General features: G+C 42.1%; 1 protein-coding gene and 1 long non-coding RNA gene across 6 annotated transcripts; one reads left to right on the forward strand and one right to left on the reverse strand.

Annotated features, from left to right (window-relative positions):
- Window positions 1–343: 343 nt before the first annotated feature.
- LOC308614894 (acyl-coenzyme A thioesterase 6-like) lies at window positions 344–25,803 on the forward strand. 5 transcript variants are annotated; one of them, XM_081229749.1, is made up of 6 exons: window positions 344–2,141; window positions 3,007–3,209; window positions 3,984–4,172; window positions 16,915–17,604; window positions 19,530–19,732; window positions 21,566–21,701. In XM_081229749.1, the coding sequence occupies exons 1-6, from the start codon at window positions 1,685–1,687 to the stop codon at window positions 21,567–21,569; spliced, it is 1,746 nt and encodes a 581-aa protein (XP_081085875.1). In that variant the 5' UTR covers window positions 344–1,684; the 3' UTR covers window positions 21,570–21,701. The 5 variants fall into 5 exon arrangements, with proteins under 5 accessions (XP_081085875.1, XP_081085877.1, XP_081085876.1 ...); XM_081229748.1 differs by having other exon boundaries at window positions 350–2,141; window positions 16,915–17,566; window positions 21,566–25,803; XM_081229751.1 differs by lacking the exons at window positions 16,915–17,604; window positions 19,530–19,732; window positions 21,566–21,701 and adding an exon at window positions 8,639–11,482.
- On the reverse strand, window positions 5,450–16,902 carry LOC308614909. The gene is made up of 3 exons (XR_014015456.1): window positions 16,750–16,902; window positions 6,661–8,108; window positions 5,450–5,519 (listed from the first exon to the last, which is right to left on the reverse strand). It is a non-coding gene; the product is annotated as an uncharacterized lncRNA (long non-coding RNA).
- Window positions 25,804–26,261: the final 458 nt, after the last annotated feature.

Consider the following 26,261-nt stretch of genomic DNA (forward strand, 5'->3'; position numbering starts at 1 on the left):
AATGCCTATTAGTATTTTAAAAATCAAAATTTATCTTAAACAAGTGGTTGTAGTGGGAAAATAATACAAAGTATATAACTTTTTTATTTAAAAAAGCAAACAAACAACAAAAAGAATAGTACCGTAGTGTGTTCACACTCCCATATATGTACGTACTTTAAACATTCAGAATCAAAATCTAGTTGGATGCACTCATTTTTGGGGAAAAGCAGCAAACGAACAGAGACGACTCTATCATTCACACTGTAAACGTTTCAGTATTGCTTACATCTGCTTTGGAAAATGTTTTTTCCTTTAAAAAGAATTTAAAAAGCAGGATGCAAACCTATGGCAAATATCTCATGAGAAACAAAACACTGCATGGGCTCAATCTCTGCCTCTATAAAATCAAACATGACATTTTGCTTCTCAATATTCTTCTAAGACTTTCACATACACTATCACCTTTTATCTCCATATAGGATACTTCCATCACGTTACGCACAAGAACTCTTAAACCCCAAAAGATATAAACTTACTTAAGACTTCAGAACTAGTCAGTGCTGAACTCAGAGGTAGAATTCTAATATATTTCACTGCAATGCTGCTGCTCACTGTTGAGTTCCACGTTTGGAGTTAAGTCATGGTTCTGACAGTTATTAGAGGCTAATCCTCAGCATCTTAACATTTTCCACGCCTCAGTTTCCTCCTTTCCAATATTTGAAAAACACTCCCAGTGTTTTATAAACTTGTTAAATTTTGTATGTACAACAGGTGGGACATTGCTAAAGAGTAGCCATTACTATACTACATATAAAATGCTGGGCATTCCTGAACATTATACCTATATTGCTTCTAACGTGACATTCAAAAGCTTGACATTTAGTATCTACTAAGGCCGAACATTCTTATTCTCTATAATACAGCAATTCCACTCCTAGGTATTCACTCCACTGAAACGCACATACATGTCCATCAAAATGGACACATGTTCACTGAATGCTCAGAGCACTATTCCTGAGAGTCCTAAACTGAGAACTACCAACTGTCCACAGGCAATAAAATCGTCAAATACATTTACGATCACAAAATGAAATACTATTTCGCAGTGATAATGAACAAACTACACCCAACAAAACGATGAATCTCACAAACGTAATGAACGTTGAGCGAAAGCAGACACTAAAAAAGGCACACTGAAGGATTCATCACCATAAAAGGCAGAGCTGGGAAAAACTAGCCCGTTTTGTTGGACTCTGATAGAGCACCTTGGGGAAGGGAAAGTGACTGGAGCAGAAGTGAGGGTGGCTTCTGGAGAAGTGATGATGTTTCTGGATCCTTGTGCTTGGTTACCCCAAGTATGTTCGGGTTGTGAAATTCATTAAAATACACACTTAGAATTTATGCACTTTGTGTGTGTGTATAACTCATTAAAAGTTAGAAAAAAAAAAAAGGTTGTCCTTTTCCATGGAGAGGCTGGAATTCTTGGTATTCTGCCTAAAGTCATTCAGCTCTGGTTTCACCACGAATCCATACCCAACAAATTTCACTCTCACGAGGGAGAGGTTTGAGAAGAGGCGTATACGCGGGCGGGTTGGGCGCCACAGCCGGACAGCAGGACATCCCGGTACGCCCCGCCCTGGGCCTAGAGAACGACCTGGCACTTTTACCTCAGACTAGTCGGGACCGCAGCCGTGCGCCGGGGATGGCGGTGACAGTGACGCTGGAGCCCGCGGGCCGCTGCCGCTGGGACGAGCCGGTGCGCATCGCCGTGCGCGGCCTGGCCCCGGGGCAGCCGGTCACGCTGCGCGCGTCCCTGCGCGACGAGAAGGACGCGCTCTTCCGAGCCCACGCGCGCTACTGCGCCGACGCCCACGGCCAGCTGGACCTCGAGCGCGCACCCGCCCTGGGCGGCAGCTTCGCGGGGCTCGAGCCCATGGGGCTCCTCTGGGCTCTGGAGCCCGAGAAGCCTTTTTGGCGGTTTCTGAAGCGGGACGTGCAGACGCCCTTCGCCGTGGAGCTGGAGGTGCTCGATGGCCACGACCCTGACGCCCAGCGGCTCCTGGGCCGCGCGGTGCACGAGCGCGACTTCCTGGCGCCCGGGGTGCGGCGCGAGCCCGTGCGCGCGGGCCGGGTGCGCGCCACGCTCTTCCTGCCGCCGGGTAAGGCTGGGGTGCTGGGACCTCGACAGCATGTTCCCTGGGCTGCCTTGGTTTCGGACACCGCCTCCCAGGTAGTTTGGCTTGGGAGCACGGTCAGAGAAGCGGATGTTGACTAAATCAGAGACCTGAGAGCCACATTGGAGGCTTTTGATATGTTCCACACTGTGCTACGCGTTTTGCTTGCATTAATTCATTTAATCTCTATACTATCCCAGTGAGGTGGATACTGTTATTATGCAGATAAAAAAAAAGACTGGATGGGATCGGTAGGTTCACTTTGCTATTAATAACTACGCTACAGATCTCTACAGGCATCAGCTGATCGCTTTTACACTAAATGATGACGGTCAAGGAATCTATTGCCATGTCTCCCTTCTGTAGTGTCCTGGGTACACTGGGCCCCTTACCCACTTTTTCATGTTCCTCTCTACCACAGATCACTTTTCAGACTTCACTGCCTTCCTCACCTGAAGCCTTGCCTGGTATTTCTTTTTCTTTCCTCTAAGTAGACATCTGAACCAAAAATAACGAATGCCAAGGGTTGGTGCAACACAATATAAAGCTTTGTTTTGATTCTTAACTCTGTGTCCAGTCCTGTAACAGAACACTGCAATTCAACACTGTCTAAAAGGTGAAATTCCTCCTTCAATGATGCAGTCATTAGACTTTGTTACCCTCCCTTACAACTAAAGATTCTTAGAACCTTGGAGATAACTTGGAACTTGTATCCCTTGTCCATAATGACTCAGGAAGCCGTTTTCTTTGATTCACGGGAACCCACTAAATACTTTAGAAAGCTCTCTAAAAGGAAAGCAATTTCTTTAAATTATATAATACCTTCTCTTTATAATATTACCTTCTCTAGGACCAGGGCCTTTCCCAGGGATCATTGACATCTTTGGTGTTGGAGGAGCCCTGTTGGAATATCGGGCCAGCCTTCTGGCTGGCCATGGCTTTGCCACATTGGCTCTAGCTTATTGTGACTTTGAAGATCTTCCCAAGAAATTCGACACCATACACCTGGACTACTTTGAAGAAGCCCTGTGCTACATGCTTCAACACACCCAGGTTCTCCTTATGTCCTTTATCATTCTCTCTAGAACTACCTCCAGAGAGGGTGTCACTTTGCACACACCTGTGCCAGGTGCATTGATGCTGCTCTATTCTTCTTTCACAGAGATTTCTTCTACCCCCCTTTCTCTGTCAGATGGATTAATATTGCAGAATTCACTGGAAAATTCATGTGATATTTTATTTTAGGGAATTATGTAGTAATATTAAAATTTCTTTTGCAAGTGGAGTTTCTAAATTTTTAGCTTTGCATGCTTTTTAATCTTTATTTTTCTGATAGCAGAGTATGTTCTCAGATTTTGATCAAAACTTGTCCACCCATTTCATAAGCTTAGAACCACTCAGTTGGACTCTGAAGTTTTACTTTGTTTCTATAAAGTTAATCATTTGTCAGTATATATTTAGATGGGGTCTGACGAAAGAGTCGCTTCTTGGAACAGAATTTGGTTCCACACAGATGCCCACGAACATTGATGCTTTAATTCAACATGAATGGAGCTCTGAAATTGACAGGCTCCAATGACTCAGCATTCTCTAGTGGATGACTCTGGAAGTTTGCAGCCAATTCCCAAATTTGCCAGTGAGTTTAAGATTTGTTTGCCGTGTGTCCAGCAAGATCTCTACATGGGAAGAAACTCTGTCAGCTGAGGTTGAGTCTCTTGTGGCCAATTCACAAATTAAAGCTAGCAGCATCTCTAGTTGCATTTAGAAAAACATTTTTCTGTTGGGTAGGTTCTTGACTTTTGACTCTTGTCCCTTCTTTTCTTACAGGTAAAGGGCCCTGGCATTGGACTTCTGGGCATTTCTTTAGGGGCTGATATTTGTCTCTCCATGGCCTCATTTTTGAAGAACATCTCAGCCACAGTTTCCATCAATGGATCTGGCTTCAATGGAAACAAAGCCATATACTACAAGGAGAATAGCATTCCACCACTGGGCCATGACCTAAGGAGAATGAAGGTAGCTTTTTCAGGCCTCCTGGACATTGTGGATATAAGGAATGATATTGTAGGGGGATGTGAGAACCCCTGCATGATTCCAATAGAGAAGGCCCAGGGGCCCATCCTCTTCATTGTTGGTCAGGATGACCATAACTGGAGGAGTGAGTTATACGCCCAGATAGCCTCTGAACGGTTACAGGCCCATGGAAAGGAAAAACCCCAGATCATCTCTTACCCTGGGACTGGGCATTACATTGAGCCTCCTTACTTTCCCATGTGCCCAGCTTCCCTACACAAATTACTGGACAAACCTGTGATCTGGGGTGGGGAGCCCAGGGCTCATTCTAAGGCCCAGGTAGATGCTTGGAAGCAAATTCTAACCTTCTTCACGAAACACCTTGGAGCTTGCCCCAAATTGTAATGCCCCAAATTGTAATTGGTCTGTTATTGACAGGAGAGATTCAAGGTCAGATTTTAGTGTTTAATAATCTTATGTGAATCACTTGTCCCCTGGATAACATTAAATTCATGTCATTGGTATTAATGCTATATTTTAGGTAACTTTTTTGAGATTAATTTTGTCATTAATTTTTCTAATGTAACACATGCCTATTGTAGAAGATTCAACTAGAAGTATACAATACTAAATAGTAAAAAGTATCAACACTATTAAAAGTTGTGTTTTCATCTAGATTTTTTTACTTAACACTTTGAGGCACAGATGAAATTTAAAGCTGAACAAATACTGGGCTACTTTTTCCATCACTGGGAGAGAATGGCCATTCAGTGTTTGCTACTGGTTCAACTACTGGTAGCAGGGTAGAATTTTCATTGGCTAAAATATACAGAGAGGTGTTGATAGAAGGAAAGCCAGACTGACCCTTTTCTCATGGAGATTAGAGAAGAATCCTCTGAGAGAAGTTACGGTAAGAAGGGGAGCATCTGGCTCTGGATGGTTAAGTCAAAACTCTGTTCCAAAGGTGACTGACTATGAGCTATTTTCCTTTTTGCTTCCTGGCTCTAAGAACAGACTTTGGAAAATCATACTGTGACATTCTTAGAGGTATCATCATCCCTTTCTCTGACATCAAGGCTACAAAGTATTGTGTAAGTGTATTTGAAGAGATAATGGCTGAGAATTTTCTAAAGCTGACAAAGACATCAGCCACATATTCCAACAGCACTATGTCTTAGTCAGCTCAGGCTTCTATAACAAAATACCATAGATGGGGTGGCTTAAACAACAGACATTTATTTCTCACAGTTCTGGAGGCTGGGAAGTCCAAGATCAACGTTCTGGCAGATTCAGTTCCTGGTGGCGCCTCTTCCTGGCTTATAGACGGCTGTCTTCTTCCTGTGTCCTTACCTGGCAGGGAGAGAGAGGGAGCTCCAGTTTCTCTTCCTCATTTCATAAGGACACTAATCCCATCATGGGGGCTTCACTCTCATGACCTCATTTAAACCTAACAACCTCCCAAAGGTTCTACCTTCAAATACCATCACATTGGGGTTTCGGATTTCAACATACGAGTTTTGAGGGGACACATTCAGTTCATAACAACCATAAACCTCAAGCAAGTTAACCATATTTAACACATCACAGAAAAATTGTTTGTGGCAGTTTTATAACATAGAATTCATTAACATAAATTCTTTGACATTTCTGCCACCAAGAGGTGGGAGATCTATGTCCCCTCCCCTCAAATCTGGATGGGTTTCTGACTGCCTCAGTTAGTAGAGTACAGCAGAATTGATGCTTTATGATTTCAGAAGGTAGGTCGTAAAGGCCATGAAGGTGATCCCACCTTGTTTGCTGGGAACACCTACTCTTGGAGCCCTGAGCCACCCTAAGAAGTTTTACAACGTTGAGGCTGTGATGCTGTGAGGAAGCCCCAAATACACGGAGAGGCCAACTGTAAGCTCTTCCTGTAATAGTCCCAAATGAGCTCAACCTTTGAGTCATCTCAGCCCAATTACAGGGATGTGACTGAAAAAACCTCAAGATGATTCAAGCCCCCAGCCATTTGAATCTTCCCACTGTGCCACCAGGGAAGCCCCAAAATATTGTTTTATGTGACTGTGTTTTGGGGGGCATTTCAGTTATCTATTGCTTTGTAACAAACCACCCCAAAACACAGTGGCTTAAAACATTAACCATTCTCGGACTTCCCTGGTAGCACAGTGGTTAAGAATCCGCCTGCCAATGCGGGGGACACGGATTCAAGCCCTGGTCCGGGAAGATCCCACATGCCGCAGAGCAACTAAGCCCGTGTGCCACAACTACTAAGGCTGTGCGCCACAACTACTGAAACCCGTGCCTAGAGCCCGTGCTCCACAACAAGAGAAGCCACAACATTGAGAAGCCTGCGCACCACAACAAGGAGTAGCCCCCGCTCTCTGCAACTAGAGAAAAGCCCAGGCACAGCAAAGAAGACCCAATGCAGCCCAAAATAAATAAATAAATTTATTTTTTAAAAAAACATTAACCATTAATTTTTCTCACTCACATGGCAGGCAAGTTGGTATTGGCTGTCAGCTAAGATCTCAGGCAGGGCTATGGTTCACAGGGTCTCAGTTCTCTCCTTGTGGGCCTTTACAATGGCTAATTGGGCTGGGTTCCAAGAGTGAGCATCCCAACGTAGCAAAGCTGAATTGTATGGCATGTTTTTGACCTAGTCTTGGAAGCTACACAGCATCACGCTTGCTGTACACTAATGGTCAAGGCAATCACAAAGACCCACCAAGTTCAAGGAAAACATAGAGTCCACCTCTCAAAAGGAGAGTGGAAAGATTCTAGAAGAGAAGGTGGAATGGGAAACATTGTAACCACCTTTGGAAAATCTGCCTTCTAGCCACAAAGGTTCACATTCCTCCCACCTGTAAAATATGGTCATCCCTCCTTTAAAGCCTGCTCCCGCCCAAAGTCTCATTCCATTATAGCATCATGCTCAGGCTCAAGGTCTAAGATTGTATCATTTATATCAGGTCCAGGTACAGATGAAGTTCCTCAGGTATAATTCCTTCAGTATAGCTTCTTGAGTATCTTTCTTCTCAATCTGAAGATCTGTGAACTAAAGAGACAAGTTAGCTGTCCACACACACAGACATCCAGAATACGATGGTAGGCAGGTATAAGATAATTCTTACAGATATTCCTGTTCAATAATGGGGAATATGGGAGGCACACGACACTCACTGGCCCCTAGCCATTCTGAAATCCAGCTGAGAACATGTTGCCAATTCTTCCATTGGTGCTCAGTTTACTCTCTGTGAGTTGTTCTCTGTAGCTCTTGGTTCCACCCTCTGAGTTGAAACCTATATTTCCCATAAGAAAATTAAATTAGCAAAAAAGCCTCCTGGATCTGCTTCCTGGATGAAAAAGATGAGGCATCCAAAGATCTCTTTTTATTTTGCACTGTCTCTGTCTCTTTTAGTTCAAACTCATTGTGCTTCCACCAGAAACATTCTCTTAAGAATTATGTAGGTTTTCTAAAAAATATCAGTGGGGTTCACTTCCTTAGACAATACACCACTACAAATCTGTTTGAGATAGGAACTTTTCTATCTGGGGCTCCTTGGAAGAATGCTGCAGGCAAACATCCTTAAGATTCCCATAAATTCTGTTATATAATAGACAGGATCTGTTAGGTACACCTTAAAATCTTTAGAGGACCTTTGTCATTCTGAAATGTTCTATGAAGCACTACCTTGAATCTTTGAGGTCTTTACAAAGTCTCTCCCACAGACCCACCCTAGGTTTGACTTTGCTTTGAGGTTCTGTCTTAATTACAGAATAATTTACCATCTGGAGAAGCTGGAAAGGAGAAACAGTATTATTGTCAAGCTTGGCAAGTCCTGGTTGCTTCCTATTTAGCAGTTCATTCTTAGCTCACCTCTTCCTCTTGTATATTTTGTCATAGGCAGCAAGGAGAAGCCAGGTGTCACTGTCAGTACTCTGCTGGGAAATCACTTTAGCTAGATCATTGAATTCATTAGGTATATTTACCCTCTTTCACATTACTGCAGGTGTCAGTGTTGCCTCTAGCTTCCAGGAAATTTATTTTACTTTCCTTTAGGTCATCAATAATGGCCTTCATGAGTCCCTTTAGGCTTTCACTAATAGTCTCCCTCGAACCCTTTCAATTTCTACCTGCCACCTAGTCCTAAAGCCAAGTTGTGATTCCTGTGCATATGAATTTCTCCACAGGCTGCTTGAGCTTCCTCACAGCATGATATCTGGGTTTCAAAAGTGAATGGTCCAAGAGAGGAAGGCAGAAATACATGGCCTTTTTATGACTTAGCTTTGGAAGTCACATATCATTGCTTCAGCTGTACTCTACTGGTTGAGGCAGACACAGAGACATTAGGTGCAAGGAAAATGTGTATAGACTATCTCCTGATAGGGGAATGGCAAGTTTCTAGAAGGGCATGTGAGATGGGAGTTATTTGTCATAATCATCTTTGGAAAATGCAATCTGCCCACAGAATTGTTTGTTATGTAGCAAAAGGCAATGGAACACTGCAGAAAAGAAAGACAAAGATTAAAAAATCTTACCAGCAACCACAGAAATAAGTCAACCTTCAAAGAAGCAGCAGTAAGTCTAACAACTGACTTCTCCACAGCTATGATGGAAATCAGGAACCATTGAAAAACGTTTAAAGTGTCGAAAGAAAACCTCTGACAACCTCGAAGCCTATTCTAGCAAAATTGATTCTTAAATATGAAAGTATATATTGTTCATAAAATTGATTGAAAAAAAATTAACAGAATCAAAATAGTCATTTTCAGAAAAATAGAAATTGAGAGAATTAATATAGCATACCTGCAATAAAGGAAAAACTAGGGTGGTCTTCAAGCAGAATGAAGATGACTCAAGGTGGAAATATGGAAATGAAGGAAGAAATGGAATATAATGAAAAAGGTTAAATATGCATATAAATATTTACAAATAACATATTGCGGGGTTTAAAATACACATAGAAAAAATGCTTGATTTAATTTCTTTCCTCTTAAATTTGTTGAGATTGTTTTCTGGCCTAGCATGTGACCTATCCTGGAAAATGTTCCATGTGCACTTTGAAAAGAATGTGTACTGTGCTGTTTTGAGGTGTAATATCCTATCTATTAGGTCCAACAGGTCCATTCTCTCTTGGACCCTAAGGCTTGTGAAATCCCAGTTCCACGACCAGGGATTAAACCTGGGCACCCAGCAGTGAAAACACTGAGTCCTGGACCATCAGGGAATTCCCCCATTGTCTCATTTAAGATCACTGTTGCCTTATTGATTTTCTATCTGGATGATCTGTCCACTGATGTAAGTGGGTTGGTAAAGTCCCCAACTATTATAGTATTATTGAAATTTCTCTCTTTATATCTGTTAATATAGCTTTGTATATTTAAGTACCCCTGTATTGGTTGCATATACATTAACGAGTGTAATATCCTCTTCTTGTATTGATTCCTTTATCTTTGCCTTTGTTACAGCCTTTATGTTCAGGTCTAGTTGGTGTGGTATGTGTGTCACTACCCCAACTTTCTGGTCATTTCCATTTGCATTTGCATGAAATATCTTTTTCCATCCTCTTACCCTCAGTCTGTATGTGTCTTTAGTTCTGAAGTGGGTCTCTTGTAGACAGCATATAGATGGGTCTTGGTTTTTTTTTAATCCAATCAGCTATGTCTTAGGAGCATTTAGTCAATTTGACATTTAAAGTAACTATTGATAGGTATGTACTTATTGTCATTTTGTTTCTTGTTTTTCAGTTGTTTTTGTATTTCTTCTCTGTTTATTTCTTCTTCTTTTTCTTTCTTTCCTTGTGGTTTGATGATTTTCTTTAGTAGTGTGCTTGTGTTCCTTTCTCTTTAGTTTGTGTGTATCTATTGTAGCTTTTCTCTTAATATATATTTTTAAATTTATTTATTCTTTTTTTTTTTGGCTGTGTTGGGTCTTCGTTGCTGCATGCAGGCTTTCTCTAGGTGAGGTGAGCAGGGTCTACTCTTCATTGCAGTGCGCAGTCTTCTTGTTGCAGTGTCTTCTCTTGTTGCAGTTGCTAAGCATGGGCTACAGACACGCGGGCTTCACTAGTTGTGGTGTGTGGGCTCAGTAGTTGTGGCTCGCGGGCTCTAGAGTGCAGGCTCAGTAGTTGTGGTGCATGGGCTTAGTTGCTCTGTGGCATGTGGGATCTTCCCAGACCAGGGCTCGAACCCCTGTCCCTTTATTGGCAGGTGGATTCCCAACCACTGTGCTACCAGGGAAGCCCCTCTATTGTAGGTTTTTGATTTGTGTTTACCACAGCTTTCATATATGATGAACTATATCTAAATCTACTTGTTTTGAACTGGCAGTTATTTAAGTTCAAACACATTCTAAAAGATCTACATTTTTTATTCCCCTCACCCATATTTTGTGTTTTTGATATCATGTTTTACATTTTCATGTTTATCCCTTAACTGTTCATTGTAGTTATAGTTGATTTTACAGTTTATTATCTTTGAATCTTCATACTAGCTTCTTTAAGTAAGTGGTTAATCTTCAGCTCTTACTTCATATTTTCCTCTCCTAGTGGGATTTTCCCTTTCCTATGGAATCTTACTTCTTTCCACTTAGAGAGGACCCTTTAACATTTCTTTTAGGGTAGGTTTATTATTGATGAACTCTTTTTCTTGTTGCTTTTCTGAAAAGTTATTTCTCTAATTCTAAACGATAATCTTGCTGGGTAGAGTATCCTAGGATGAAGATTTTTCCCTTCTGGCATTTTAAATATTTCATGTCAATCTCTTCTGGCCTGCAGAAAAAATCGGCTAATGGCCTTATGCAGTTTCCTTTATATATGACTCTTTGGTGTTTTTCTTGCTGACTTTAGAATTCTCTCTTTAAGTTTTTCCATTTTAATTATGATATGTCTTAGTGTGGGTCTGTTTAGGTTCATCCCTCTGTGCTTCCTGTACCTGAATATCTGTTTCCTTCTTCAGGTTTGGGGATTTTTCAGCAATAATTTCATCAAATACATTCTAGATCCCCTTCTCCCTCTCCCTCTCTTCTCCATCTGGAACCCCCATAATGCAAATTTTGGTATGCTTGATGTTATCCCAAAGATCTCTTAAACTATTTTCATTTTTTTAATTGTTTTTTTTTAAGTGATAGAGCTGGGATTTTATTTTATTTTGGCCACACCGCACGGCTTGCGGGATCTCACTTCCCTGACCAGGGGTTGAACCTGGGCCATGGCAGTGAAAGCCCAGAATCCTAACCACTAGGCCACCAGGGAACACCCATTAAATTTGTTTTTCTATTTGCTCTTCTTCTTTGGTGATTTCCATTATTCTGTCTTCCCAATCACTTATGTGTTTTCTTGTGTGTGTGTGTTTTTTTTTTTTTTTTGCGGTACGCAGGCCTCTCACTGTTGTGGTCTCTCCCATTGTGGAGCACAGGCTCCGGACCGCAGGCTCAGCGGCCATGGCTCACGGGCCCAGCCGCTCTGCGGCATGTGGGATCTTCCCAGACCGGGACACGAACCCATGTTCCCTGCATCAGCAGGCAGATTCTTAACCACTGCGCCACCAGGGAAGCCCCTTCTTGTGTGTTTTTTATTCCAGTTAATGAACTCTTCATTTCTCATTGGGTCTTTTTTATATATTCTAGTTCCTTGTTAAAATTCTCACTGTGTTCATCTATCCTTTTCCCTAATTCAGTTAGAATTTTTATTTGACTTTGACTCTTTTATCTGGTAAACACAACTTTCCAAAATCTATGGGATTCAGCAAAAGCAGTTCTAGGAGGGAAGTTTATAAGTGATACAGGCCTTCCTGGAGAAACATGAAAAATCTAAAATAAACAACCTAATGTAAAGGAATTAGAAAAAGAAAAAACACAGCTACAGTCAGCAGAAGGAATAAAATGATGAAGATCCCAGAGAAAATAAATAAAATAGAGAACAAAAAAAATAGAAAAGATCAATGAAATGAACCAAGAGCTATTTTTTTGAAAAGATAAACAAAATTAATAATCCTTTAGCCAGGCTCATCAAGAAGAAAAGAGAGAGGATCAAATAAACAAAATAAGAAATGACAGAGGAGAAATAACAACCAATAACCATAAGACAATACCATAAACGGTTACAAGCCAACAAACAGAACAACCTAGAAGGAATGGAAAAATGTCTAGAAATGTCCACTATGCCAAGACTGAATCAGGAAGAAAAAGACAACTTGAAAAGACCAATCACTAGTAGTGAAATTGAATTTGTAATTTTAAAAACTCCCAGCAAACAAAAGTCCAGTACCAGATGATTTCACAGGGGACTTCTATCAAACATATAAAGAACAGTTTATACCTATCCTTCTCAAACTATTCCAAATAATTGAAGAGGACAAAACACTCCCAAAATCATTCTACAGGGCCACCATTACCCTGATTCCAAAACCAGACAATGACAGTACAAAAAAAGAGAATTACAGGCCAATATCTTAGATGAATATAGATGCAAAAATCCTCAATGAAATGTTACAAATTGAATCCAACAGTATGTAAAAGGATCATATATCCCAGTAAGTGGGATTTATTTTAGGGATGCCAGGATTGTCAAATATTTGCAAATCATCAGTGTGATATACTACATTAACAATAAGAAGGATAAAAATCATATGATCATCACAATAGATGCAGAAAAATCATTTGACAAAATTCAATATCCATTCATGACAAAAACTCTCATCAGTGTTGGTATAGAAGGAACATTTCAGAAAATAATAAAGACCATTTATGACAAACCCACAGCTATCATCATATGCAACAGTGAAAATCTGAAAGCCTTTCTTCTAAATTCAGGAACAAGACAAGGATGCCCACTCTTGCCACTTCTTATTTAACATTATGTTGGAAGTCCTAGCCACAGCATCAAAAAAGAAAGAGAAATAAAAGCATCCAAATTGGAAGGAAAGAAGTAAAACTGTCACCATTTGCAGATGACATGATACTATATATAGAAAACTCTTAAAACTACTGAAAATTATTACAATTAATAAATGAATTCAGTAAAGTTGCAGGATACAAGATTAATATACAGAAATATGTTGCTTTTCTATACTCTAATAATGAACAATCAGAAAGAGAAACAAAAAAACAACCCTGCTTAAAATTACATTGAAAAGAATAAATTGCCTGGGAATAAACTTAACCAAGAAGGTGAAGGACCTATACACTAAAAACTATGAAACACTGATGAAGAAAATTGAAGATGATACAAAGAAATGGAAAGATATCTTGTGCTCTTGAATTGAAAGAATTAATAGTTAAAATGGCCATACTCCCCAAAGCAATCTACAGGTTTAATGCAATTCCTATCAAAATACCCAAGACATTTTTCACAGAAGTAGAATCATCCTAAAATTTATATGGAAAAGCAAAAGGTCCTGAATTGCCAAAACAATCTTGAGAAAAAAGAACAAACTTGGAGGTATCATGCTCCCTGTCTTCATACTATACTATCAAGGTACAGTCATCAAAACAGCATGGTACTGGCACAAAAACAGATATATAGATCAATGGAACTGAATAGGGAGCCCAGAAATAAACCTACACACCTATGGCCAATTAACCTATGACAAAGGAAGCAAAAATATACAATGACAAAAAGACAGTCTCTTCAATAAGTGGTGCTGGGACTATTGGACAGCTACATGTAAAACAATGGAATTAGAACATTTCCTCACACAATATTAAAAAAAAAAACCCTGAAAATAGATTAAAGACTGAAATATAAGACCTGAAACCATAAAACTACTAGAAGAAAACACAGGCAGAACACTCTTTGACATGAATCATAGCAATATTTTTTTGGATCTGTTCCCTAAGGGAAAAGAAATAAGAGCAAAAAGAAGCAAATGGGACCTACCTAAACTTAAAAGGGTTTGCACAGTAAAGAAAACCATCAACAAAACAAAAAGGCAACCTACTGAATGGGAGAATATATTTGCAAATGATATGACCAACAAGGGGGTTATATCCAAAATACATAAACAACTCATACAACGAAATATCAAAAAGAACAAAACCCAATTAAAAAATGGTCAGAAGACCTGAACAGACATTTTTCCAAAGATGATGTATAGATGGCTAACAGGCATATGAAAAGATGCTCAACACTGCTAATCACCAGAGAGGTGCAAATCAAAACCACAATGAGATATCACCTCACACTAGTCAGAATGGCCATCATAAAAAGACTACAAATAGGAAATATTTGTGAGGATGTGGAGGAAAGGGGACCCCTGTACACTGTTGGCGGGAATGTAAATTGGTGCAACCACTATGGAAAGCAGTATGGAGATTCCTCAAAAAATTAAAAATAGTTCTAAATGATCCAGCAATTCCACTCTGGGGTATATATCCAGAAAATATGAAAAAACTATGGTCCAGGATCTATGTTGCATGTCAGTCCAATCTAAAGTCAGATGAGTTGGACTTGCATTTGAAATTGTGACCACTCACAACACCCAGACTGCCTGAGGTTGGGGGGTTTTACACTACTCTCATTTAAAGGTGAAAATTAGATACTATGGCATTAATATTAATGAGATACATTACTAAGAATCTGTGGAGCATGCTGAGAGTTATAACTGGTTTTCTGGTTTTCTGGTTTGATTTTCTTTTTCCTCAGAGTAACATCAAAGCCAAGAAAGATAGTTTTACCTGTATGATACAATGTAAATATGTATCTAGACTGATTTTAAATGTGTTTCTTCATGAATGCTTCATTTGGACCCAGAAAGTCTGTGTCACCTGTATAAGTTGGGATTATTTGGGCACTTTGTATTTTTCTAAAAACATGTTTTGGATCCTGTACACTAATCATAAGTTTCTGTTTAAAAAAATTATTTTAAAAAATGAAAACACTAATTTGAAAAGATACATGCACCCCAATGTTCATAGCAGCATTTTTTAAAATAAATTGATTTGTTTTATTTATTTATTTTTGGCTGCATTGGGTTTTTGTTGCTGCGTGTGGGCTTTCTCTAGTTGCGGCGAGCAGGGGCTACTCTTCATTGCGGTGGCTTCCCTTGTTGCGAAGCAGGGCTCTAGGCGTGTGGGCTTCAGTAGTTGTGGCAGAGGAGGTAAGCCCACGTGCCACAACTACTGAGTCTGCGCTCTAGAACCCGCGTGCCACAACTACTGAGCCTGCGCTCTAGAACCCGCGTGCCACAACTACTGAGCCTGCGCTCCCACAACTACTGAGCCTGCGCTCTAGAACCCGTGTGCCACAACTACCGACCCCGCGTGTCTAGAGCCTGTGCTCCTCAACAAGAGAAGGCGCCGCAATGAGAAGCCCGCACACCGCGACGAAGAGTAGCCCCTGATCGCCGCAACCAGAGAAATCCCACACGCCACAACGAAGACCCAACACAGCCAAAAGTTAATTAATTTAAAAAAGAAGAAAACAAAACAAACAAACAAAAAAAACACGGACACTGCCAGTGATCAGATTTGTGAGTTGAAGAACAAAACTCTTACTGAGCACCTACTACAGTATCAGTGCAGTGTCAGGCCATGTGTTTGCCCATTTAACCATCACAATAAATCCTTCACAGATAAGGAAAGTGGATTCAGAGGCTTAATTATGTAGCTTGCTAAGGATCACCACGCTGTTAAGGAGCAGGATCAGACTGGAACCCAGGAAGTTCTCTCTCCAGAAACATCTCCCTGCTCTGGAAGCCATCGTAGGTATCCTTAGCTCTAGGAAAAAGGCTCAGTAAAGGACTGAAGGTTAAGGGTAGGATTAGGACTATGTTTCCAGTGATCCCCTGAATTACAATCGCCTGGGATGCTTTTCAATACTGATAAATCAAATATTTATAAATCGAATGGAATTTTGTGTGTGTGTGTGTGTGGTACGCGGGCCTCTCACTGTTGTGGCCTCTCCCGTTGCGGAGCACAGGCTCCGGACGCGCAGGCTCAGCGGCCATAGCTCACGGCCTAGCCGCTCCGCGGCATGTGGGATCTTCCCGGACCGGGGCACGAACCCGTGTCCCCTGCATCGGCAGGCGGACTCTCAACCACTGCGCCACCAGGGAAGCCCTGGAATATTTATAAATGGAGTATTTCCTGCCATATCAATAAACAAAGGATGTCACAGTCATCAACGATTGCAACCCTCCAACGTGAGCCGGTGAGCCCTGAGGAAACTCAGGGCTGAAAGGAATATCTGCCATCTAGCAGCCATCAGACTGCAGCCACTTCCTGCAATGAGCCCTGAGGAAACTCAGGATGTGAAAATACAGGGTACTGGCCCCAGACAGCTGAGGTGCATATCAAAGGAATGATTTCAGTGAGCCCAGACTCTTGCATCTTCCCATACATAGAAAAAGCACTAAATTCCTTAACTTGAGATATCTGGTTTTCTTTAATTAACAATAATCTTTTGACTTCCCGACTACCTTCCCTTGGTTGCAAAACTCATATATCCTGGCTCCTGCCCCCCCACACCCCCACCCCACCCCCGTCTCCTTGGAGCAGTTTCTCAGAGTTATCTGAAATGCTGTCTCTCGGGCTGCAGTCTTCATTTTGCCCCAAATAAACCCCAAATAAAACTTAACTCACAACTCTTCACGCTGTGCATTTTTTAAAGTCAACAATACTCAAGCTTCTTGGAACTGCCCGGTATCTTTCCCAATCCTTTAGCTGTCAGCAATCTTTGTACTTCTATTTCGACACTCGCCATATTGGACCGCAGGATTAATAATTACCATAAAACTCTTATTTTAGCAGATACTCTTCCAGGCAGGCAGTAGTGGATTGCACAAACTCCAGGAGACCTCACAAAGGTTCAGCAAGGGTACCTTCGGCCGCCCAACGGGAGCAGCGCAAACATTCCAATTGCGACTGCCTCCCAGGGAGGTGGAGAGACGCCAGGCCCTGCCCTTGACTCAGCCGGGCCGCCCCTTCTCCGCTGGGATCCGGATGGCGGCGATGGTGACGCTGGAGCCTGCGGGCCGCTGCCGCTGGGACGAGCCGGTGCGCATCGCCGTGCGCGGCCTGGTCCCGGAGCAGCCCGTCACGCTGCGCGCGTCCCTGCGCGACGAGAAGGACGCGCTCTTCCGAGCCCACGCGCGCTACTGCGCCGACGCCCACGGCCAGCTGGACCTCGAGCGCGCGCCCGCGCTGGGCGGCAGCTTCACAGGCCTCGAGCCCATGGGGCTTCTCTGGGCTTTAGAGCCCGAGAAGCCCTTGCTGCGGCTGGTGAAGCGGGACGTGCAGACGCCCTTCACCGTGGAGCTGGAGGTGCTCGATGGCCACGACCCGGAGACAGGAGGGCTCCTGGGCCGGGCGGTGCACGAGCGCGACTTCCTGGCGCCGGGGGTGCGACGCGAGCCCGTGCGCGTGGGCCGGGTGCGCGCCACGCTCTTCCTGCCGCCAGGTGAGCAGCCCACTTCCCAGGCTGTTGTGGAAAGCCAGGTAGAGTCCTGAGACCCTGGGCGGCCCCTTGCCTGGCTAGGGAACCCCGTGGTTGTGGAACTTCCCTAAATTCGTCCCCAAGCTCCAAAGTCTATCATGAATTCTGGGTGGAAGTTTCTCCTCTAAATTTCAGGGCACTTCCTGGAGGTACTGCCATTCCCTTAGCTATATGCTATAAGTTCATTCAGAGTACTCAGAAAGTGTATTTATGCTGCTATGTGCCAGCCATGCAGCTGTGTCTCAGATACTAATATTAGGCAGTGACTTCTGCTGGTGTGCAGGAGTGATTTTGGCCTTCTTTCACATCAAACTTCAAAGGAAACTAAAACCCAGAGATAGAGTCAGTGTCCCATAATACTAAGAAACAAACAAAAAACTCCCTGAAGGTCCCCTTCCCCCATAATAAACAGTCTGTCAGTGCTTCTCAACCTGGGATGATTCTCTCCCACTCCAGGGTCATTTGGTAATATCTGGAGACATTTTTGATTGTCACAACTGGAGAGGGTGCTATTGGCATCTAGTGGGTAGGTGCTAAACATCCACAATCCACGGGACGGCCCCACAACAGAGAAATATCTTACTCAAAATGTCTATAGTGCTAAGGTTGAGAAACCATAGTCTAAGTAAAAAGAACGTGCTTGGTAGGTAAAAGTGGCCTGTAAACAAGACAACTGACCCCTTCCAACCAAATTCCTGACTGAAACCCCTGCTATATAGAAATGCTGGAGTTGCCACTGCTCACAGAATTCCTAAACTGAATTCTGTGATTATTCTCCAAAAGAGGAGGCCCTGCTTTATTCTTACAGCTCTTCAGCAATTCACAGCCTTAACTAGCACTGCCCACTCAACTGTGAACTCCTGGGTCTGGAATTGGGACTTATACATCTCCATATCTCTGTATGCCTAGAGGCTTACACAGGGATATAATAAGAGCTCAATAAATCATACTGACTGATTCAATAAGAATCTCCTAAAGACTTTAATTTTTTAAAAAATCTTTCAAAAAAAAAACCATCTTTCACTGCCCAGTTGCGATATTTCTATCAAGTCAGTTGTTAACTATTTTAGTATCTACTCTGTGGCCCATTTAAAATTTATTGTTTTCTGACTCAAAGGCTTTTTGTAAATAATGCAGAAAAGTTCAGTTATTTAACAAATATGTGTTAAATCAAGGACTATGCTACAAACAGTAGCTAGCAAATTCAGACATGGGCCTCACTGTACCTACCGCCTAATAGAGGATACCGGCAACTATACTTGGATCTGTAAGTGTGGTAAGTGCTATGATAGGGGAGGTACAGGCCCAGGGTGCTGGTGGGAACATATAAAAAGCTATGTAATTCAACTCAGCCTTGGAGGGCATCTGGGAAGTCTTCCAGGAAGGGAGATCTAAACTTAGATTTGAAGACTGATGAGTCAACCAGTTCAGAAGTGGTGGAGAGGGGAGGAGAATAGTGTACACCATTTCCAGGGCCAAAGAGAGCATAGCACATTTAGGAATGGCGTTCTTTAAGGCTGGAGCAGGGGGTGTAAAGGAGGTGGGGAGTATATTCTAATAATCCCCTGTATATGTAGAGCGCTTTACAGCTGTCAAAGCATTCTCAGTTTTTTGGGGGTTTCTTTGAGGAAAATTTGGTGGAAAATGTACATTTCATCTTATGTTATTTCTAATTTGGTTTATATTATCGTTGTTTTTGGCAAATATATGAAAAATTATGGAGAAAATAAGGCATTTTGTTCCCCCTCCCTTCTCCCCAAAGTGTATTAAAAAAAAAAAAGACAAAGTAAAAAGGGTCCTTTTCCACCAAACTCCCACCCACAACCTTCCTTGCTTTAAAAACTTCTCTTTGCTGACTGCCAAAATCTGAAACCCAAGAATGTCTTTTGAGTGTCTAAAACTCCTTATGATTTGTGGTGCTCTCCAGGCACAGGACCGTTCCCTGGAATCCTCGATCTTTTTGGAAGTGGTGGTGGCCTTTGTGAATACAGGGCCAGCCTCCTGGCTGGACATGGTTTTGCTGTGCTTGCTCTGGCTTATTTCAGATATGAAGACCTCCCTGAATATTTGCATAACGTGTGCCTGGAGTACTTTGAAGAAGCTGTGGACTTCATGCTGCAGCATCCAAAGGTGGGTTCCGGTGCTCACCTGAATGCAGAGGAGAGCGGGTAGAGCAGACACAGGGCTGGATCCAAAAGCCCTACCAGGACACCCAGGGCTGGAAACATGCCATGAGACACAAAGGCTCCTTCAAAAGTTGTTAGGATTATTATTTTCATTTCTTCCCATCTCTCCCCAATCCCTTAAGACTCAACTGTTTAGTTCCCTTTAGTTCTTGACCAGAATTCAAAGAGCCACACTAAAAAGTTACTAACCTTAAGTTCTGGTTCTGTGTCTACCACCAAGTGGCATTATAATCCTGAATGAGGCAGTTTCCCTCTCTGGAATTCAGTTTATCTCATTTGTAAGAGTAAGGTAGGGACTTCCCCGGTAGTCCAGTGGTTAAGACTCCGTGCTTCCGCTGCTGGGGATGGGGGTTTGGTCCCTGGTTGGGGAACTAAGATCCCGCAAGCTGTGCAGCACGGCCCCCCAAAAAAACAAAAAGATTAATATAAATGTATAGAGAAAAAAGTTTGACTGTAAAGAGATTTTTGAGACAATTGGTGACATTTGAATAGGGGTTGTGTATTCGATGATATTAAGGAACCATTAATTTTGTTAAGTGTGTTAATGGTATTGTGGTTTTGTAGAGAAAGTTCTTACATGAGACTGGGAAAATTAATTAAAACATTTTGGTATGATTATCAATGGAATACATAGTCTTTGCTACTATCTAGACTTAAAGAAACCCAAACATTCTAATGTTAAGGAGTAAGATGTACTGCAAGGTCTAACTCTGTTAGAATTCAGGGACTGGTCTCAGTAGAGCTGCTAAGACCTAGATGATCATGAACTGTGATGACTGGTTTACTGATGGGATATGAGCCCCCAGGAACAAGAAGGGGCCAATATATACTATCAGTTCTGCCCTTAGACCTAGGCAAGAGGGGCTTCTGCTCTGGACCTTTTGTTTTAGATGACCACTCTCTGGCCTTCCTTTGGCTGCATCCCTGACCACAGGGTGCGGAGTCTGAGGGACCAAGGGAATGTGTCTAGCTGGAACCCATGTGCCCCTCACACCATGCCCTTTGGATCTGGAACCGCAGAATTATCTGCCAACCAGCTCTGATCCTGCTTCCAGGCCCTATGCCTCTTCTCTGGGTCCATTAATGTGAATACACCTAGGCCTTAAACTTATAGGCTGGGGTGTCCAAACGCATGTGTGAGAGGGCCCTTATGGTACATGATGGAGCCAGGCAGGGATGGGAAGAGAAAGAGAGTTGGCCAAGGACCAGGGACTATGGCCAGGGGCTGGCGCTCCCCCCATGCCATGTTCTAGTACAGAACTCCAGGAAGTTCCAAGATATAAAATTTGAACCTGACCTTATAAGTTGTTATGGAGGTATATGTATCAAGGTAGCAGAAAAGAATATACCTTATTTAACTTTCAACTATTTATAACTGTTAAGTATTTAGGTATAGGGTATATGGGCCTCTGTGTGTACTCTTGACCTAGTCGCCATAAATGTTAGTGGAGGGCCTGTGTACCAGGAAATTAATTGATTTGTGTGGGACTTCCATGTCGGTCCAGTGGTTAAGATTCCGTGCTCCCAATGGAGGGGACACGGGTTCAGTCCCTGGTCAGGGAACTAAGATCCCGCATGCTGTGCCAGCACAGCCAACATTAAACAAAATTGATTTGCTTATTAGAAGGTACGTTTGAACTTTGTGGATTGTTGCATAAGAAAGGAAAGCAAATGACATTTGAGAAGGCTGCCTAGACAATGTAAAACCACAGTTTAAGTTCTCCATTTATGAATTCTTGACTTGTTCTCTCTCTCTTTCTTTCTGTCTTTTCATCAGGTGAAAGGCCCTAGTGTTGGGCTTCTTGGCTTCTCCAAAGGAGGTGACCTGTGTCTCTCAATGGCCTCTTTCTTGAAGGGCATCACAGCTACTGTAGTTATTAATGCCTGTGTGGCCAACACAATAGTTCCTCTGCATTACAAGGATATGATTATTCCTAATCTCAGCAGTGACCCAGGAAAATATAAAATCACTGAGTCAGGCGTTTTGAATTTGGTGGATATTTGGAACGACCCACTGGAGAAACCCAACCACCGAAGTCTTATTCCATTGGAAAAGGCCCAGGGACCCTTCCTATTTATCGTTGGCATGGATGATCATAACTGGAAGAGTGAATTCTATGCTCAGATAGCCTCTGAACGGTTACAAGCCCATGGGAAAGACACACCCCAGATAATCTACTACCCAGGAACTGGCCATTGTATTGATCCGCCTTATTTTCCTCTTTGTAGCGCCTCTGTGCATGCAGTTTTGGACCAACCAATATTTTATGGAGGTGAGCCAAAGGCTCACGCAAGGGCACAGGCAGATGCCTGGCAACAAATCCAAACTTTCTTCCATAAACACCTCAATGGTAAAAAATCTGTCAAGCCCAGCAAATTGTAACATTGTAATCATAGACCATATACTGTTAATAAAAATCCTAGTCATACAACATGTATTAGGTTTTCCAGAGAACCTAGGAACCTTTTTGTAACAAAGCAACCATCTCAGCTTCCTTGTCAGGTCCTACTGGATTCTGAGCCTTAGCAACACTACTCTCTTCACTGCTGGGTCCATCCCTTTCTCCCCTGAACTTTTCCCAGTGTATAGGCTTAACTCTGATCTTATCTGTAGGACCAATCTTAACCTTAAGCAGGAAAAATGTAAGAAGTGCCTGCCCAAGTCTCAACTGCTGGCCTAGATTTGGCCTTGTGTTCTGGTTCTGAGGACTGAGGTTTTGTACTGCTAAGAGTCTCATATACTCTTTGGGTCCTAACCGACCATGTCTGAACCTTGGGAACCTGCGCGCTTGAGCTCCTTAAGGACTGGACTCTGCTTCATTCTTGTTTCTGAACCCCACTCTGAAGATTGGGGGCATTGACATACTTAGTATCCTAAGCTTTGCTTTTATTTTATGAATGAGGCCTAGACTTCAATTTCTTCTTTACTGATAAAGTATCCTTTACAAATTTTGAATTTAAAATTCAAAGGATACTTTACAAAGTAAAATTGAATCCTTTACAAAAATAATTGCTGTAAGCAGAACAGTTTATTGATATATACTGTTGATATACTTCCTCTGTATTTACCATCTGAATTCTCAATCTCGGTACTTGGCTACCTAGAGGAATGCCTTGATGCCAATAGATTTTCAGGACTTAATCTTTGGATGTCAGGTTATACCTGACAAATTAGACTTCCTCCTGGCACCATCAGTTCCTATTACCTTCCTACTGGGAAGGACTGGGATCAGTCTATCTCAATCCATTGCCTTATACTGGGCACTATCTAGAGTCATGAGACCAGAGCAGAGGGTCTTCCCTGAGTGTAGGAATATTTTTCTGAGACACATCACTTGGCTTGCTGGGCACATACTGTCTTTCACCAATTTGAGTCTATTCAAGCAAATGCCCATTAGATTTTAATCTAATGAGGAGAAGGGTTCCTTAGAGGTAACTTAATTTTGACCAGTTGTTAAAAATACATGTTGAGTGTATTTATTCACTATGAGTATAATTTTCTATGATTTGAATCCTTAGAGCCTGTGCTTTAACTCACTCCGAGGTGGTCCTGCTACTCTAGAGATGCCTTTGGGATGGGGTATCATAGGAAGAAGTTATAAGGAAAATGGCTGGCGGGGTGAGAGAAGTGAGGGGCGGAAAGGTAACACCAGGAATTTAAACATGAGGGTGATGACTAAACATATCTGTGTACTAAAGCACTAGGTGTAGGGATGGCCCTACATCCTAATTTCTTCCTTACTAATAAAGTAGCCTTGGAATGCCTTATACTGACTAAGATATTTGGTCACTTTCCCCTCAGAGTTGATTATATATGGCCCCCTGTCTCTAAGATTTCAAAAAGAATTTTAGGTTGTTACAAAGCTACCTAAAATATGGTAAATGTGAATTAAAAGGGAAAAAGAGAAAAGGTAACCATAAAATGGAGCCAGAAATGAGGCCAATACAATAGTGCTTATTATGAGGCCTATATATTTGCCTTCATTGGGCCACTCATTCAGTCATTTGTTTTCTAGTGGTTTATTCAGAGAAGGAAAGCTAATCAGTTACACAAAATTTACAACCTTCATAAAATAAAATCAAAGCTTAGAAATCAGTTTCTCCCAAAGGCTGTCTTACTAAGAAACATTAAATGATGTAAAGGGTAGTACCCTCAAGGTTGCCTCTAACAGTAGATATAAATCCCAGGCTCCATCGCTTACTGTGTGACCTTGGGTAAGTTATTAACGTCTCTAAGCCTCGATTTCCTCATCTCTAAAGTGGGGAGAATTATAGTGATAATAATAGAAACTACTTCATTGGGCCATTGTGATTAAATTAGGTCATCCAAGTAAGGCACGTAACATATTTAAACTCTCAAATATTAGCTCTTATTATTTCAGATGAGGAAATTGAGACCCAGGAGGGTTAAGAAATATATCTGGTTGATGAGAGAACTGGGCCAGTCCAGCTCCAAAGTCCTTCATTGACCATTTGGCTCTACAGCCTTCCAACCTGCGGAGATAAGCTCAAATAGTGCAGAGCTGACTGGTGAGGATTACTGAGCTGGAAAGTCAAGGGTAAGTTAGGGTCCCATAATGGAGGTTCCATAAGCCAAATTGGAGAGTTCAGATTTATGTATTTATTTTGGAAACCACCATTTTATTGAGCTCTCCTCACCCGCAGAGACCTATTCCAGCAGAGTCTTTTTGCCACAGGCATCACAGACACAGGGGTGTGACCAGCGCTTCCCCCACTGCCCACTATTCGACCCACCCATGAGAGGGAGATGGAGAGTTCAGACTTAAAATAATAAGAAATAAGGAACCATTTTTTAACATATTGATTTTTGTTTTTCAATGACAGTAATTTTTCCTTGATGCTTAATGGCTCAAGGAAGTTGAAGCCTAAAGGAAACTTAGTTGTAGACACTTAAAAACAACAACAGCAACAAAAAACAAATCAGGGGCTTCCCTGGTGGCGCAGTGGTTGAGAATCTGCCTGCCAATGCAGGGGACACGGGCTCGAGCCCTGGTCTGGGAAGATCCCACATGCCGTGGAGCAACTAGGCCCATGCCCCACAACTACTGAGCCTGCGTGTCTGGAGCTTGTGCTCTGCAACAAGAGAGGCTGCAACAGTGAGAGGCCCGCGCACCGCGATGAAGAGTGGCCCCCGCTTGCCACAACTAGAGAAAGCCCATGCACAGAAACGAAGACCCAACACAGCCAAAAATAAATAAATAAAATTTAAAAAAATTGGATCATATATTAAAAAACAATCAGAAAATATAACCGAAATTCTGCCCATTGTTCTGCTTTTGTTTGTACGCCTAATGCCCTTGAATGTACTTCCATCAGGATGAGAAAGGCCAATGAACCATTTTGAAAGCAAATATTGATACATGGTTTTGTCAACCACTGATTCTTTAAGAAATATTTGTATAAACCTGTTACAAATTTCAGCAAACTGAAAACCACAAACACTTCTTAATTCTTTCAGAGTATCATGGTTAAGCTATTGTGTACATTCATTTTAAATGGTCTTTGCACACTGGGAAGAAGATAAAAGCTTGTGGAAAGCATTCTGTTTTTTCAGGTGGTACATGCAGAGGATGCACAACATCCAATATTCATGGTCACTATAATGATGGATGTGGGCAGCAGAAGTCAAAATTATTTGAGTTAGGGATTTCCCTGGTGGCACAGTGGCTAAGAATCCGCCTGCCAGTGCAGGAGACACGGGTTCAAGCCCTGGTCCGGGAAGATCCCACATGCCGCGGAGCATCTAAGCCTGTGAGCCACAACTACTGAGCCCACGTGCTGCAACTACTGAGGCCCGCGTGCCTAGAGCCTGTGCTCCGCAATAAGAGAAGCCACTGCGATGAGAAGCCCACACACCGCAACGAAGAGTAGCCCTGGCTCGTCGCAACTAGAGAAAGTGCTCGTGAAGCAAGGAAGACCCAACATAGCCATAAATAAATAAATAAATTTATTAAAAAAAATAAATTTCCGGAGCCTGTGCTCCGCAACGGGAGAGGCCACAACAGTGAGAGATCCGCGTACAGCAAAAAAAAAAATAAAATAAATAAAGTTGTTTTCTAAAACTGGGAGTCAGCCATGTATTCTCCAAAGACAGAGAGACTTTAAACAAGTACTTTTCAAAAAGACAGGGTTGTTGGTCCAGTATCCATGTGCTTTCAGTGGCAAATATTTTCCATCCATAAATCAGAATACATGATAATTACAATCTTATTTATGGGGTAAGAGGGATAAGATATATATCTGAAAATGAGATTGTTCCAAAGGGAATTCAGGATTACATATCCACACATCTTACTTGACACAGCAGTTTAATAAAATGGTTTTACCTGGGTTAATTAACCTCATTTTACATGTACACTTTAAGATAGAATTCTATACCGGAAAACAAATTTTAAATTACATATATAAGTACATTCTTCATTGTAAAAGATTCAAGTAATACAGATAAAATT

This window comes from Mesoplodon bidens, assembly GCF_964165515.1.
Source record: "Mesoplodon bidens genome assembly, chromosome: 3".
Lineage (NCBI taxonomy): Eukaryota > Metazoa > Chordata > Mammalia > Artiodactyla > Ziphiidae > Mesoplodon > Mesoplodon bidens.

Coding starts and splice junctions, on each gene's coding strand:
- LOC308614894 (XM_081229748.1), top strand. CDS start 1,685: ATGGCGGTGACAGTGACGCTGGAGCCCGCGGGCCGCTGCCGCTGGGAC. Junction 3,210..3,983: donor ACATGCTTCAACACACCCAG/GTTCTCCTTATG, acceptor CTTTTCTTACAG/GTAAAGGGCCCTGGCATTGG. Junction 19,733..21,565: donor TCATGCTGCAGCATCCAAAG/GTGGGTTCCGGT, acceptor TCTTTTCATCAG/GTGAAAGGCCCTAGTGTTGG.